The sequence below is a fragment of the Orcinus orca genome, chromosome 1 (assembly GCF_937001465.1).
Source record: "Orcinus orca chromosome 1, mOrcOrc1.1, whole genome shotgun sequence".
Classification (NCBI taxonomy): domain Eukaryota; kingdom Metazoa; phylum Chordata; class Mammalia; order Artiodactyla; family Delphinidae; genus Orcinus; species Orcinus orca.
In genome coordinates this window covers 163337204-163354453 of record NC_064559.1, presented here as the reverse complement: position 1 = coordinate 163354453, position 17250 = coordinate 163337204, and the positions used below count along the sequence as shown (strand labels likewise).

At 37.2% G+C, this 17250-nt stretch overlaps 1 protein-coding gene across 6 annotated transcripts in view; it reads right to left on the bottom strand.

Moving 5' to 3' along the window:
- Positions 1-1766: 1766 nt before the first annotated feature.
- Positions 1767-17250, bottom strand: part of OMA1 (OMA1 zinc metallopeptidase) — an 83498-nt gene continuing 68014 nt past the window's right edge. For all 6 annotated transcript variants that reach the window (XM_033435405.2, XM_004273794.3, XM_049698963.1 and 3 more), the window contains one exon: positions 1767-2228. In XM_033435405.2, the coding sequence (XP_033291296.1) occupies positions 2019-2228 (210 nt within the window). In that variant the 3' untranslated portion in view covers positions 1767-2018. The remainder of the gene's footprint in view (positions 2229-17250) is intronic.

The following is a 17250-nucleotide window of genomic DNA, read 5'->3' as shown; positions in this document are numbered from 1 at the left end:
AGAAAATGTAATTGTGTCAGGACACACCCCCAATGAGAAGTCACAGGCTTTCATCCTGCCTCACTCCAGGCTTTCGATGTGAAGTTAGATGGAAGGGTCTGAGAGGAGGACCTGGAAAATCGTCCTAGAGATAATATAAGCGATCCTTGATTTTGTACTGAGGAGATTTTTATCTGTATCGAAGTCATACATGAGGAAGCTAACAAACAACTGAAAAGAGTTTGTTCTTTTTCTTTTGATAGCTTAGTTTTTAGATACCGAGAGTGTGGAAGTGGACAGATTTGTAGTCAGACAGATCTAGCTTTGCTCTTTCTAGATGAGAGACTTTGAGTATATCACTTAACCTCTCCAAGCCTAATTCTCATCGTAAAATGAAAATATAGGCATACCTTGTTTTATTGTGCTTCACTTTATTGCACTTCACAGATATGTTTTTTACAAATTGAGGATTTGTGGCAATCCTGAGTCACAGTTTCCCAACAGCATCGCTTTTTAAGTAAGGTATGTACATTGTTTTTTAGATATAATGCTATTGCACACTTAACAGACTACAGTATAGTATCAACATAACTTTTATATGCACTAGGAAGCCAAAATATTTGCGACTCACTTGATCGCGATATTCGCTTTCTTTCAGTGGTCTGGAACCGAACCCACAGTATCTCTGGGGTATGCCTGTAATAAAACCTGCTTCACAGGGTTGTGTAATACATGGGCACAGCTCATAGTAGAAACTCAATAAAAGGTAGTTTATTTCCCTTTGATTCTAAGAAATGATTTATTTGATTTAATGTCTTATAAGAAAAATGTCTGTCTTAGAAATATAACCTCAACATCACTGGACTTCACCAGCATGGGAGTACTAATAATACATAAATACTAATACATTTTTAAAACCTATTTCCACATTTAACTAATACAGTAATTCCTGGGTATCACTAGGGATGTGTCTTGTGCGTCTCTCATCTTCATTCAGCCCTTTGCTGATGTCTGCTGCCCAGGAAGATCAACTTGGGGGCCGCGCCTCGCCCCTGCGTCTCCTGGTGATCCTCAATGAGAATACGCTGGTTGTGTTTTCTCTGAGAACCCTAGAGATACCCAAACTAATACCGTCAAGAGGCCAAGATGACATGACTTCCTGTTAAGACTTCAGTGCAACACAGCACACTACGTATGCAGAGATGATCCTCTCCCCATTTTCTCCCTTGGCCACTTGGACCACAAACAGCACTACTTGTGCCTCCCTATGAAAAAAGCTTCTTCAGCTTCTTCTTAATCCCTCATCGGCCATAAGCAAGGACCAGGAATCTCTCTATCTCAAGGTCCCCTATTCCATATAATCCCACCCTAATGCAAACCAATTTCTGCATATTTCAGACTGTCAGGTTCCCAGTTCATCATAACCATCCAGACTCTGAAATGCAGTTTAGGCTCAGTTGGAACCCTCTCGACAGTAACAATTACTGCACATTCTGATATTCTGATTCTTCATCCACTAGAGTTCTGCCCTCCAAATCAAAAGTATACAACAGAGGGCTTCCCTGGTGGTGCAGGGGTTGAGAGTCCACCTGCCGATGCAGGGGACACGGGTTCATGCCCTGGTCCGGGAAGATCCCACATGCCGAGGAGCGGCTGGGCCCGTAAGCCATGGCCGCTGAGCCTGCGCATCCGGAGGCTGTGCTCCGCAACGGGAGAGGCCACAACAGTGAGAGGCCCGCGTACCACAAAAAAAAAAAAAAAAAAAAAAAAAAAAGTATACAACAGAGTAAAATGTGTAATATAAATTTATTCTGTGACATCTTCCTCATTGAAGATATTTTAAAATAGATTAAAATATATCAATATTTTATGAAAAATAAATACCTAGTATAAGAATTTAGATAATACCTGTAATATACATGATTTGACCCTGAGTATCCTCTTTTTTTTTCATTTCAAATAATATTTTTTAAAAAGTAACATGAAAACGATAAGGATTACTGCATTCTTCATGTATCTGGTGTCTCACAGATTTTAATTCAACTGCCAGTTCTTTTCTCAACTATACACGTTAATGCTATTTGCTTCTCATTTTGAATGGGGAGAGTATCCATTTTCGGTTTAACAGTGATATTTAGGTTTTCTTTCTCTGCTTCTTCAAGAAAATTCTTCATGCTGAGTTTGAACAGTAATCGAGGGTCTGTTCCAGAAAGTGGTGGGCAATTACAGCTCTCTCTAATTTTGAGTGCCTACAAAGAAAGAATACAACACAGAATATATACACATATATAAATTAATTAAGGTTATTCCAGTAATTCCTAATATGCTCTATGTGAAACAATGAAATATAAGAATACATTCTGTATTTTTACAATAAAAGGTATCTTAACTACAACATATGAAAGAGAACCATATATAAATTCATAGTAAATAGTTATATCTACATGATTTGTTTATATAATAAGATATCTGCAAAAAACAACTGTATTTGCAATGGCTGCCCACTGTCCTATTGGGGATAAATAAGGCTTCTTGGAAGTATCTCTATGATTTGTCAAACTCGAGCCAATCCTGAGAACATTATTCAGATTAGAGAATATCTGAAGATGCAGAGAGATTTTTTTCAAGAGAGAGAAAACAACAGAAAATAGATGTGAACATACTGAAAGAAGATATACATGACTGGGACAGTCTGGGGTGGAAATGATGCTAATAACCTAGAAAAGAAAGCAAATCAAAATCATGACAACTTTTAACTCCAGGAAAAATAAAATGATGCAGGGAAAAGTAAGCACAGTATACGACATGGCTCAGCTGTGATTAGTGTTTACAGTTTTTAAAAACTGCATCTTTATCTAACCAAAATCACAACTTAACCATATTGGGAAGGGGAAGAGCTGGATACATGTGTGTGTATGCACAGGGTGTGACAGTGGTAAGGGAGAACTTAATTCTCATCCTCTATGGGGGAAAAGAAATAGATAATACCTAAAACCGAAGAGTTAGGAAGTAGCAATATAAGCACGTTATACAGATAAGGTGGGAAGTACCAAAAGAATCATTTAATAGAGTTGCAAATGGTTACCCTTGAAACTGAAGGCAGCATAGGGAGACTGCCGCTTTAAGCACTAGCCTTAGAGAACTATGTGCTTCTTCAAAGCGGGTACACGAATGACTTTAAGACATGAAAACTAAAATAGCAATTTTTTTAACGGAAAAAAGTCTTAATACCTAAGGGGTTTTAAAAGAAAGATGTTTAAGGGGAAAAGCTAGTTTAGGTTTTTACTCCTTCTAAATGTTTCATAGTGATGCATGTTAAGGGAGGAAAAGCAGGGGAGGGGAGAGTCAGTGCTTGGGGAGTAGGAAAGTTTTAAAAATGTAAGTTCTCACTGATAAAATAATGACTTGGAGCAGTGGGGAGAAGACCTAAAGGACAAAGACCTGAGGGAAGAGGTCGCATGGGTACCTAGAAGAAGAGAATTCCAAGAAGCAGCAGTGAGTGCCAGAACCTGAGAAGGGAGCAAGGCTGGAATGCTGTGGAGGAAGCCAGGGCAGCTGCAGCAGAGGCGGGAAGGAGGCAGGAGCAGCCTGCGGGATCTCACAGGTCACGCTGCGGATTTTGGGTTTTCCTCTGAGTGGGCCTGCTCCTGATATTTGTGGGGTCCATGGCCAGAATGCAAACGGAGGCTCAGATACCATATATTTAAACATCTAAAATGACTACATAAAAAAATGTTCTATTCTACTTTGAGGAACAGACAATCAAAATGACTCTGACGGGGACGTTCCTGGTGGTCCAGTGGTTGAGAATCCACGTTCCAATGCAGGGGACGCGGGTTCAATCCCTGGTTGGGGAACTAAGATCCCACATGCCGCGGGGTCAACTAAGCCTGAGCACCGCAACTACAGAGCCCATGCCCCACCTAGAGAGAAGCCCGCGCACCACAACAAAAGATCCCGTGTGCTGCAACTAAGATGCAATGCAGCCAGAAATAAATAAATTAATTAATTAATTAATATTAAAAAAAAAAGTAGCTGTACCTTTTTAAAAAAAATGACTCGGACAGCCAAGTAGAAAATTAGAATTCTTTAATTTCACATGTAAGGTTGCAGGGAGCCTATCCCAGCTGCTGCCACTGGCCTGCTGTCCACTCCCTTCTCCTCCCACCCCTGGCCTACCTGGCACAGTGAGGGACCTTGTGTGCGTGCGTCCAAAGGAAGAGGTCCATGCAGGCCCTAAAAGCGGGCTCCAAAGTGTTTGGGCGAGGAATTCCACTATCCCAAATACCAGAGTGCCATGTGGTGAGGGACTACTCCCTTAGCTCCCATGGGAGAGGGGGGCATGCAACCAGAGGCAAGCCAGAAAAGGGTCTTTTTAAATGGTCGAGGCCAGGGCAAGAGCTTGGCTCTAGGAGACCTTTGACCCTGAATGAGGCTATAAGTTACCAAAATAAACTGAAGAGGAAAAAGCATTAAAGTGAAATTCTTTGGTGATAGGGGCCTTGTCTGAAATTTCTTTGTATCTCACAATACAGTAGATTTAATATGTATTGAGCGTTAAATAAATGTCAGTTAAAGTAAATTGAACTGAAAAAAGGAAGAAAATGTTTCCCAGCTATAGCACTAAGGTAAAAAGAAATTCAGACCCTCAGCTAAATGGTGACCTACTGTCCAAACAAGGATGCCTTTGGGAGTGAAAGGAAATGCTATTAAAATAAGATTTACACTGAGACATCAGGCATAAACTGAGACTGTCCTGTCAAAACTGGGACGTACAGTTTACTCTTGCTTTAACTCCTTTACAACCATGTTGACGTTCTTTTCCAAGTGAGAAGCCAACCTGTCATGGCTGCTACATCACATGCCTAAGGCCTTCACTGGTATCAGTAAAGGGCCAGGTGTGGAGTTCAGCAGGTAGTAGCTGGCACAGCTGAATTTAGCAATGAGAGACGCAAAGCAGCAAACAAAGAGAAGAGTGCCATATCCTACAACCTTTTATGTTCAGTAAAAGCTCTTCTCTTTCCCTTAAATTATTTTATTCAGGACTTTCACATTCAACAAATATTTAGAACGTCACACTGAGTAAGGTGCTAGGTACACATTGATCAGAACGAAGTCATGATCCCTGCCCTCATGCAATTTACTTTGCGTTTCCCCACGACTGGGCATTTGAATTGTTTCCATAGTTTTGTTTTATGTGGGTTTTATAAATTACCCCGCTATGAAAACCTTTGTTTAAAAAAAAGATGTTATTTTTCTAACCTCCATTTGGGTTTACTTGAGGGAGACCCCCTAAAATAGAATGATCTAATCAAAGAGTAAGAATAGAGTATAATTTTTGTTATATAGGACCAGACTGCTTTCACCAGAAAGGCTTTACCACCTTATAATGTCATCCGCGTACATACATACCTGAGTTATTCATAATCAACAGAACATAAGATTTTATGATTTCTATCTAGATAACCACATAATTTCAAACCTCAGAATCCTTAGAAATCATCAGTTAAATTTTACAGAGAAGAAATTGAGCCCTAGAGGTTAAATGACTGGTAGGAAACAAAAAACTGCTTAGCGTTTGTTTATTCACTTGTAATTGCCAAAATTGGAAGCAACCAGGATGTCCTTTAGTAGGTTACTGCATACCTGTGATGCGAGCAGACAATGAAATATTATTCAGCACTAATAAGAAATAGTGCTGGCTACTTTTGTGGCTTTTATCAAGTCATAAAAAGACATGGAAGAACCTTAAATGTATGTTTTTAAGTGAAAAAACAAAAGCTAATCTGCAAAGGCTACCTAGTGTATGACCCTAGTTACATACATGACATTCTGGAAAAGGCAAAACTATGGAGACACTAAAAAGATCCATGGTTGTCAGGGGCTGGGGGGAAGACAGGGAGGAACAGGCAGAGCAGAGAGCATTTTCAGGGCAAGGAAACTACTCTATGTGGTACTATAATGATAAACACATGTCATTATACATTTGTCAAAACCCATTGAATGTACAACACTAAGAGTGAACCCTAATGTAAACTATGGACTTTGGGTCATAATAATGGGGCAATGTAGGTTCAACTAGTGTAACAAATGTAGCACTCTGGTGCAGGATTTTGATAGTGGGGGGAGCCTGTTTCCATATGGAAGCAAGAGGTAGATGGGAAATCTCTACCTTCCACTCAATTTTGCTGTGAATCTAAAATTGCTCTTAAAAATAAAGTCTGTTTTTTAAAAAGCTGGCATGGAAGTACTGATAAAAAGGCTTAGAAAAAAGGGATTAGAACACACTTTTGTTGTATTTAATACTTTTGCATTACATGTACTAATGGGGTTTTTTGTTTTTTGGTTTGTTTTTTTTTTGCACCACGTTATATGTTTCTTGAGTAAATCTTTTACTGAATAAAATGCACTTTGGAGATGTCTGAGCTCCATTTCCTTAATTGCTAGAAAAACTATACATACTTTATAAAGGTTTTCTGTTACTATTTGTTCATCTGTGAACTGTTTTTCTCCTCTACCCGTCAAGCAGAATCCTGTTACAGACCATATATATTTCCATCAAATCTTCACCTGCTTTGCATAGTAAGATTTTATTGCATATGTTGGTAAAACATTCTTTTCTCACTTTCGTTTCCACATTAATTTTATTACATTTTGCCGTGTCAACATCTTTTATTTTTTATAAATTCAAATCTTAGTAAATATGCCTTCATCTCTTTTAAAGTAAGCAATGTTTTCCCACTCTACAGCTAGAATATGCCTTTCTATTTCCTTTGTTTTCTGTGTTTAACTTCATGCACTGCACATAATAGGTACTTAATAAATGCAGGCTGAATTTTAAACAAACATTTATAGAACACAAGCTATGAATAAATGGTTATGATAAATGTCATAAGAAAAACACTCTTAAGAGTTTACATTCTAAGAGAAAACAGGAACACACTCTCATAATAAGAATATACAGTTCTAAGAATCCCATGTAGGGCTTCCCTGGCAGCGCAGTGGTTGAGAATCTGCCTGCCAATGCAGGGGACATAGGTTCGAGCCCTGGTCTGGGAAGATCCCACATGCTGCAGAGCAACTGGGTCCGTGAGCCACAACTACTGAGCCTGCGCAGCTGGAGCCTGTGCTCTGCAACAAGAGAGGCCACAATAGTGAGAGGCCCGTGCACCGCGATGAAGAGTGGCCCCCGCTTGCTGCAACTAGAGAAAGCCCTCGCACAGAAACGAAGACCCAACACAGCCAAAAATAAACATACAAATAAATTAATTAATTAAAAAAAAAAGAATCCCATGTAAGATCTAGAGTTAAATATGGGATTATGGGATTAGCCATCCTAAAGATTCCAACTAGGAGTAAAAGGAACTAACATTTACTGTTCATTTTCTATGTACCTTGCACTGTGCCAGGCATTTTACCTGTTATCTAAATTGGTATTATGATATGAACCACTTTTGAAATCTTGGGCTCAGTGTTGAATACTTATCATTAAAGTGTCTTATAAGGGAGGGAGGGAGGGAAGGAGGCAGCACCTTACCCCACAAACATACAAGTACATACATAAAACATCCAGGACTTATTGCTATCCTAATATTACAGATGAAGAAAGCTGAATGTTAGATTAGGTAGCTACCTCAAAGTTAGGTGAGTGGGTCAGATTAAAACCCCAAACTCCTTAGACCACTGCTATTTTTTCACTACTTCCTATAAGCATTCTTTTCCCATCATGGACTATTAATCTGCTGCATGCTAAACTTCTGAGAGAATGTAACTGTTATTCAACTGCATTGCCCAATTTTTCTATTTTTAACACAATATTTTATTACTTACCTTTCCTATTATTACCATCATGCAATAATTTAACAAATATTCGCTAAGTATCTCAGAAATGGTCTCAGGCACTACGGATATAGCAGTGAAAAGGGGCCTTACATTCTGGGGGAGGAGACAGATAATAAGTAAACAAGGGAACTTTAGTTAAGTACACAAAGAAATTAAACAGTAAACTGCGTTACAGAATGACTGCATGGAAGAGAGGCTATTGGAGATGGGGGGATCAGGAAAAGCCTCCCTAGGCACATAACATTTGTGTAAAGAGCTGAGGGAAGAATGTTCCAGGCTGAGAAATCGGGCAAGTAGAGGGGTTGTAAGGAGGAAAGAGGCCCCACGTGAAATAGCTGGAATCAAGGAAACCCTGGGGAGAGTGGCACGTGAAGAAGCTGGAGAGGCAGGCAGTGGCCAAATTACATGATTTAAAGACCAAGTAAGGAGTTTGGATTTTTATTCAAAGTTAAATGAGAAACCACTGAAAGCATGGGAATGACATTAAAAAGAGCATTCTGGCTACTGTATTGAAAATACGTTGTTAGGGATTGAGGTGAAAAGTGGAACAAGAAGATTAAAATAGGAGATGAGATGATGGTGACTTTTACTAGGGAAGAGATGATGGTGACTTTTACTAGGGCAGTAGCAATGCTGATGGAGAAGGGAATACATCCCTAATGCCTTGTGGAGGCTGTCGACAAAATTTTCTAGTTGGCAAGATACAGAGAGGAAGGGAAGAGAGAAATTAAAGATGAGTCCTAAATTTCCTCCTCTGTGTTAATAGCTTCTTTTATTATGCTGCCCATGCATCTGAGGATAGTTTACTTGCTCACGGTAAATCATTATTGTTAAGCAGTACTGTATGGTTGGCTGGTTAATGACACCAGTCCATAACTTCTTTTAAAGGTGGTGTTCTTATCAAATTGTCAAAACAAAATCTTTTTACTCACAAAATGATTAACATTTTGCTCATCAAATAATTAACAATGCCCCTTTCTATATTTTGAAGCTAGAATTAATTATTCACCAAATATTTGTTCTTTGAACTTTTAAAAAAATTCTCCAAAGTTAATCCCCATCAGGGCTAGGTGTCCTTTTCTCTACTTATTTGTTATGACTCTTTGGGTTTCTAATACAGTTGTTTTCATTTATTTGATTTAATTACACTTTACCACTTTCCTCAAAATTTAATTTGAGGAGGTTCATTCTAGTTATAATTTCTACTTCTAGCTGCATCCATTTTGGCAATACTCACAAACACACACACACTCATGCATGCACACACTTTATTTCTGATTTTGACCTGGCCCATTAACTAATATCCAACTAAAAATAACATTCTTCGAAGTATTTTTGGTTCTCCTGTGTGTTAATTATTGTAGCTCCTCTCCTGATCATATTTACATTTCATTCTTTGTCTAACTAACCAATGATTCTCACTTTGACTAAATTTTCCAAAGAAACAACTATTGTAATTTTGCTTATTTCTGCTTAATTTTATTAATGGTATTTTCCCTATCTGGGACACATTACTCTATTTCTTTTCTCTTCTTCTGTCTTATTAATATAGACATTTAAATCGATAAAATTTCCTTTACAAATCAGTTTGACAGCAACCCATGAAAACACAGCTATATCACTGCTCTTATTGTTTATGGATTTCTCTCTTGCCTTATACACAGTTTTATTTTAACTTTCACCCATCTTTTATTTTTTGTTATGCTAATTTTAATGTACTGTGTTCTGACAATTTGAACCATAACATTTTTTATATTACATACACATATTTTTTGTCCAAAAAAGTTGTATGGCCAATATTGCTATAAAAGATTTATGCACATTTAAGAAGAAAATATACATCTATTTCCAAGCATTTAGTCTCTAATGTCGGTTAAATCTTATTTTTGTCCTATTCAACTCATTTCTTTGTTAATTCCTTTACATGATCTGTGGTTTTCTAAGAACAGCAGGGTGCAAGCTATAATCACAATCATATATAAACAAACTAAACTATACATTTTATCTAATTCTCGAGAGTCAGTGGATTCTGTAAAGAGCACTACTGCTACTGAGCACTTCACTGACATATTGTTTTATGTGTTTCATTTATTAAGGGATCTTCCACCTTAAAAGAAAGAAAAGTTGGTTTGGCTAGATACCATAGCAAAGTGTATTAGCTCCACTGGTTTCTGTTTGGTTGGTTGGTTTTGTTTCTTTCCCCCTTAAACCCTTACAGTTCTCCAAAGTCTGAAAAGTAAGATCCAAAGTCATTCTTACTATTGTTTTTAAATTTTCTCTTTATACCTTAGCATCTTTAAGAGCCTATCTTTGCAATGACGATTAAACACTTGATAAATTTAACTATATAGGGATGTTCATATCAGGCTTCTCATGCATGATGCTCTGGGATTCTTCTCAAAACCTATCTTTAGAAATGTTATCTAAATCAAAAAATGGATATAGAAACCAAAGTCAAAGAAATAAAGACATGAATGAATCCTTACCACTGTTAATGCAGTTTGGATTTCCTTGTGTCTTCAATATGCTTCCATTGTTTAGACACTTTAGCTTTGGATGTTTTAATTTGGTTGTGCTATGTTCCTCTATCTCCAAGCATCAGTGAGTCTTTGCTCTGGAGCATCAGATCTTCTCTTTACAACCTCCAATGGAAGTTTTACAAGCTTCTCTGCTGTATTCACAAGTTTAGCAAGTTTTTGAAATGGATGTATCTTACATTTGTAAAGTCATTCTTCTTCTGTCACTTTCAATGTAGTTAAGTCAGCCTTATCATGCCAGCTTCACGTGGGGCTGTTTCTGTAGTTTTCATCACCTAGGCTGTCCTCTCCAATGAAGTAACATTTTTAAATTAGACTGAGATTTGGTTTTGTTTTTAAAATTTTTCTACTCTTTGAAGCTTATCTTACTGGGGGGAAATGGGCATTTCAGGGGCTTTGTTTTTTGGTCGTTATTGTTGGATTTAGTTTAGACGAGGGTCTTTGTGGTGGTATTAGTTAAGGACACTCAGACACTACCTAGTCTTTTAATACCTATGATCAACTTTCCTTTCTTGCCAACTCTTACGCACTCATCATCATTCTGATTTTTTTTAAAAAATCTGTCTTACCTACATCTTTTTTTTTTTTTTTTTTTTTTTTTGCAGTATGCGGGCCTCTCACTGTTGTGGCCTCTCCCGTTGCAGAGCACAGGCTCCAGATGCGCAGGCTCAGCAGCCATGGCTCATGGGCCCAGCCGCTCTGCGGCATGTGGCATCTTCCCAGAATGGGGCACGAACCCGTGTCCCCTGCATCGGCAGGTGGACTCTCAACCACTGCGCCACCAGGGAAGCCCTTACCTACATCTTAAATCTACTCTTGAGTAGGAGAAAAATGTGGCTGCAACATCTTTTATTCCGTTAGAGTTGACTTGGCTGGTCTGAGTTCCTTCTTCACTGTTCTAATTCCTCCTGAAGACACACATTTAGCTAAGCTTTTAGAGACAGAGGAGGATGATATTTCCTTAATCAAAACACTTCTCAGGTTGCTAAAGAACTGGATCTGTTGCAGAGTGCCAAATCACCACTCCACAATCACTTGCTGGTCATAAGGGGGAAAACCACATTTCCAAAGGAGGCATTAAGGCCATCACCATCCAACGCCCCTGATCAAATGTGACATCACTAAACATGGAGCAGCCAGATTAAGAGAATCCTGATGTGAAGCAATATGAAGCACAGTTGCACAACCTACAAAATATTCTTGCCAAAAACGTAACTTTCACTTATAGGTATACAAAGAAACAAGTTGGTCAAAATCACAAAGAAGCAATCAGATAAATCTAGAATGTGGGACTAGATCTATTCAACACGTCAACATGTTTAAAAACAAACAAAACAGAGGGGAGGGGGACTGTTCTAAAGTCAGACTTAAGGGACACAGCAACCAGATGCTGTGTATGGATACTGATGGATTATACTTTGAACAAAACAATCAGAAAACTATATTTTGAGACAGAGAAATTTGAATATGCACAGGATACTTAACTGTGTTGAGGAGAATTACTTGATTTTCTTAGCTATGATAATGGTATGATTATGAAAGAAAATGATACTTCTTTCTAAAATACATACTGAAGTAATTAGAAGGGAAAGCCCTCATGTCTAGGATTTGCATTAAAATACTTCTGGGGAAAGAAATAAGAGAAGAGGCAGATGAAGCAAGTGTATAAAAAGGTTGCTACTACTGAATGTAAGTGAAAAACGGGGGTTTATTAAATTATTCAAATTATTCTCTATCTTTACATACGTTTTAAAATTTTTATTATCAAAAGGTAAACTAAAAAATTTTTGTTTAGAACAAAACTTTTTCCTCTGTAGCTTCCCTTTTCCTCTGTCATTTTTGCATTTCTATAACTTCATTCTTGATTTTACATCTACATCTTCAGTTCTAAATGGCTCATGAGAGGTTTAAATGTTTCTTCTGAAAAATGAAAGCAGTCTCTTTACACCCTCTCAATCTCCAACTCTTCCCCTTGATTTCTGAAGGTTAAGCATATACTTTTCAAAAGATCTGAAATTTTAGCGTCAATAATCTCAATGCAAAAACTCACTAGAAACAAATTTAACAGAAAATAATGAGAATAGTAGGTTACCACTTTAAGAGACAGAAAATACAAGGATAATGTCTATGTGGCTACTTAAAAATAACAAAACAAAACTTCTGTTTATTATTAGTCTGACAGGATGATTCGATTTGGTATCAACTTGAAAGGCTACTGGAAGACAACAGGAAATAAAAACAGAGAAAACTGTGAAAGAATTTGAAATGGGCATTAGAAGATCATTTGGTATCCTGTCAAATGCATCCTTTGGTATTATCCCAGCCTTTCATGGCTTTAGAGAGATTTTACCACTCTGTAAGTTGTAGAAAACTTAAAACAATGTAAATGATACTTGTCCACAGAAAAGGAAATGAACTATGTCTGGTGAAATGCAACTGATTATTGCCTTATGAATGCATCAGTTTTGCACCTATTTGTACAGTCATCTGGACTAGTTGTAAGATATTACTGGCTCCCTCATTAATAATAAGTTAAATAAAATCTCAGATGTGGTTCATTTTATATTTGTGTAAGTCATGATTTTACCTTAAAAATTTTTTTTTCTCCTCTAACTCATTTCCTTTCATAAACTGCAACGGAAATTGGAGTCAGTCTAATTTTTTAAGTGGTCTAATTAAGTATAAATAACTAAAACTTTGAATAGATTTAAAAAATTAAAAATTAAGGCCACCTTGACATGGGTCAATTATCCTCTGGAATGATAAAATAATATGGAAAAGTTTTCAAATAAAATTTTATGATCAACCACTCTTAACATATGAGAATCAGGTATTAAGAAATGGCTGTATTTATTCCCAGTAATAATAGAAATATTTATAAAACAACTGCTGGTACATATCAGGATTCTTCTAGGTACTACATATCAAGTAAAACAGCAATTATTTATGCATAAAAATATAAACTATAATAATTAAGTTCAAAAAAGGAAAAAAGGAAAAAAAATTAAAGCCAGAGAAGCCTCATAATTAGATTAAAAGCTTCCTTTGAAAAAGAAACCAAGACGTTTCAAGGAAAAAAATCACCTCAAATTTTAAACATATTTTTCTAAAAATATCATTACTTTTCTCCCCTTTCCCTACAAAAGCAAGTTTTTTCTAATAGCCCATTCATTTCAGCCTCAAGTAGATACACATCACATGCACCATAATATTTTTTTAAGGTTTTAGACAATGTTACTGTCAGGCTTCCTGGCTTTATATGATTCAGAGGCCAATTCAATTACAGTAGCTGCTATGATATTTGCCTTTTCCTCAACACTCTTCTTGTCAGACAAAATGAAATTCTGCAAGGTGTATGTTTGTGTACATTGGCCAACAACGACATTTCACTTCAATGTTAAACACACTCATATTTTCTACTTATGAGATGTATAATATTAATGATTTATGCATTTACTTTGTCCAATTATAAATGTGTAAGAATGATTTACACATGAGTTAAAATCCCCAGCTTCCTGAAAGTTTAAAGAATTTGAAATAAAATGAGATTAAAATGAATGCATTTGTAGTCTGCCACTGATTCTCATGTCTAAATATTAAATGTAGTAACGTTGAAACTCAAGATTTAAAAAATAGTTTACAAATAAAGCTGACATTGCAAGTTCTAAGAACGTTAAAAAATAAATCCTATTCAAAATTATGACTACAATAACATAACCCCAGACAACTAGTAAGTCCAAATTAATCGTTTTTCCTACGTATTCTATTATTCTCCATCCTCTTCCCCCTCACCAAGGAAAGGATGGCATAGAGTTGGTGAGAGAAGAAATAATACAAAATTCAGTATAAATGCTTTCAGTTGTAAAATAAATCTTTCAAGTAAACTTCTACCCTGGGTTATCATACAGTTTCTCTTATTCACACCTATTCATACTGTATAATGATACTTACAGAAGGAAAATTAAATAAGGTCTTTCGAGGACAACGTATGGTATATACATATAAATTTAAAATCTGAACATTGTAACTATAATTTCAAAACTGTCATACTATTAAACATCAACAGGTTGATATAACATCTGTTCTTCAGTTTTTCTCCCAAGTTGTTATGGTAACCGAATATGTGGAACATGTGTTTCCTAAATTTAACTGATTATTTCAAGTAAATAAAATTATAACATATCATATTATTAACTACAAATAATATTATTACTATAACCCTATTTTTATCCTTCTTAAATGCTAGTGGATCACAGGATTATATTTAACTAGGCATTTACACATGCTTTATCTCAGAATTCACATTTTAAAAAAAAAGGGCATTTTTTTTCTAATTTGGGGGCGTTTTCTTGATTTAGAAACAAAACAACAAAGGAACTAGTCTATTTTCTGAACAATATACTATACTAAAATATTCCAAAATTATATGATTGTACTGCTTTGTAGGAGCCGTAGATCACATTCTTTTCAAACATAATTCAGATCCTGTTACTCCTCTAGTCCTCAGCTCAAAACCCTCCAGTGGTGTTCCATCTCTGACAAAAGCCAGTCTTTTTTTTTTTTTGCGGGGCTGTAGAGCCTTGCACCCTCCACCTTCCCTTGCTTACCCCACCCAATTACACTGATTTCCTTGCTGGTCGTCAAATACCAGGCTCACTACTGCCTCAGGGACTTGTACTTACTATTCCCTCTGCCTGCAAGGTTCTTCCTCCTGGGAAGCTACATGGCTCACTCTCTCACTTATTTCAAGTCTTCATTCAAATACCATCTTCCCAGTGAAACCTCCTCTGACCCAACCCCATTTCTTTTTTTCTTTTTTTAACATCTTTATTGGAGTATAATTGCTTTACAATGGTGTGTTAGTTTCTGCTGTATAACAAAGTGAATCAGCTATACATATATCCCCATATCTCCTCCCTCTGCATCTCCCTCCCACCCTCCCTATCCAAACCCTCCAGGTGGTCACAAACCACCGAGCTGATCTCCCTGTGCTATGCAGCCGCTTCCCACTAGCTACCTACTTTACATTTGGTAGTGTATATATGTCCCTGCCACTCTCTCACTTCGTCCCAGCTTACCCTTCCCACTCCCCATGTCCTCAAGTCCATTCTCTACATCTGCGTTCTTTGTTTTTTTCCTGTTTTTTTTAACATCTTTATTGCAGTATAATTGCTTTACAATGGTTTGTTAGTTTCTGCTTTATAACAAAGTGAATCAGTTATATATATATATACATATGTTCCCATATCTCTTCCCTCTTGCGTCTCCCTCCCTCCCACCCTCCCTATTCCACCCCTCTAGGTGATCACAAAGCACTGAGCTGAAAAAAAAAAAAAAGGTCATGAAGAACCTAGGGGTAAGACGGGAATAAAGACACGTCTGCGTTTTTATTCCTGTCCTGCCCCTATGTTCTTCAGAACCTTTTTTTCTTTTAGATTCCATATATATGTGTTAGCATACGGTATTTGTTTTTCTCTTTCTGACTTACTTCACTCTGTATGACAGACTCTAGGTCCATCCACCTCACTACAAATAACTCAATTTCGTTTCTTTTTATGGCTGAGTAATATTCCACTGCATATATGTACCATATCTTCTTTATCCATTCATCTGTCGATGGACATGTAGGTTGCTTCCATGTCCTAGTTATTGTAAATAGAGCTGCAATGAACATTGTGGTACATGACTCTTTTTGAATTATGGTTTTCTCAGGGTATATGCCCAGTAGTGGGATTGCTGGGTCATATGGCAGTTCTATTTTTAGTTTTTTAAGGAACCTCCATACTGTTCTCCATAGTGGCTGTATTAATTTACATTCCTACCAACAGTGCAAGAGGATTCGCTTTTCTCCACACCCTCTCCAGCATTTGTTTGTAGATTTTTTGATGATGGCCATTCTGACTGGTGTGAGGTGATACCTCATTGTGGTTTTGATTTGCATTTCTCTAATGATTAGTGATGTTGAGCATCCTTTCATGTGTTTGTTGGCAATCTGTGTACCTTTCATGTGTTTGTTGGCAATCTGTGTATCTTCCTTGGAGAAATGTCTGTTTAGGTCTTCTGCCCATTTTTGGATTGGGTTGTTTGTTTTTTGGACATTGAGCTGCATGAACTGCTTGTATATTTTGGAGATTAATCCTTTGTCAGTTGCTTCATTTGAAAATATTTTCTCCCATTCTGAGGGTTGCCTTTTTGTCTTGTTTATGGTTTCCTTTGCTGTGCAAAAGCTTTGAAGTTTCATTAGGTCCCATTTGTTTATTTTTGTTTTTATTTCCATTTCTCTAGGAGGTGGGTCAAAAAGGATCTTGCTGTGATTCATGTCACAGAGTGTTCTGCCTATGTTTTCCTCTAAGAGTTCTATAGTGTCTAGCCTTACATTTAGGTCTTTAATCCATTTTGAGTTTATTCTTGTGTAAGGTGTTAGGGAGTGTCCTAATTTCATTCTTTTACATGTCACTGTCCAGTTTTCCCAGCAGCACTCATTGAAGAGGCTGTCTTTTCTCCATTGTGTATTCTTGCTTCCTTTATCAAAGATAAGGTGACCATATGTTCATGGGTTTATCTCTGGGCTTTCTATCCTGTTCCATTGATCTATATTTCTGTTTTTGTGCTAGTATCATACTGTCTTGATCACTGTAGCTCTGTAGTATGGTCTGAAGTCAGGGAGCCTGATTCCTCCAGCTCTGTTTTTTCCAACCCCATTTCAAACAGCTATTCCAGCACCATGATCACCTCTGCTCACACATTACCTATCTTCTATGGAATGTACTGTGTCCTCCCCAAATTCATATGTTGAAGCTCTAATTCCCAATGTGATAGTATTTATAGAGATGGGGCCTTTGGGAGGTAATGTTTAGATGAGGTCATGAGGGTGTGGCCCTCATGATGGAAT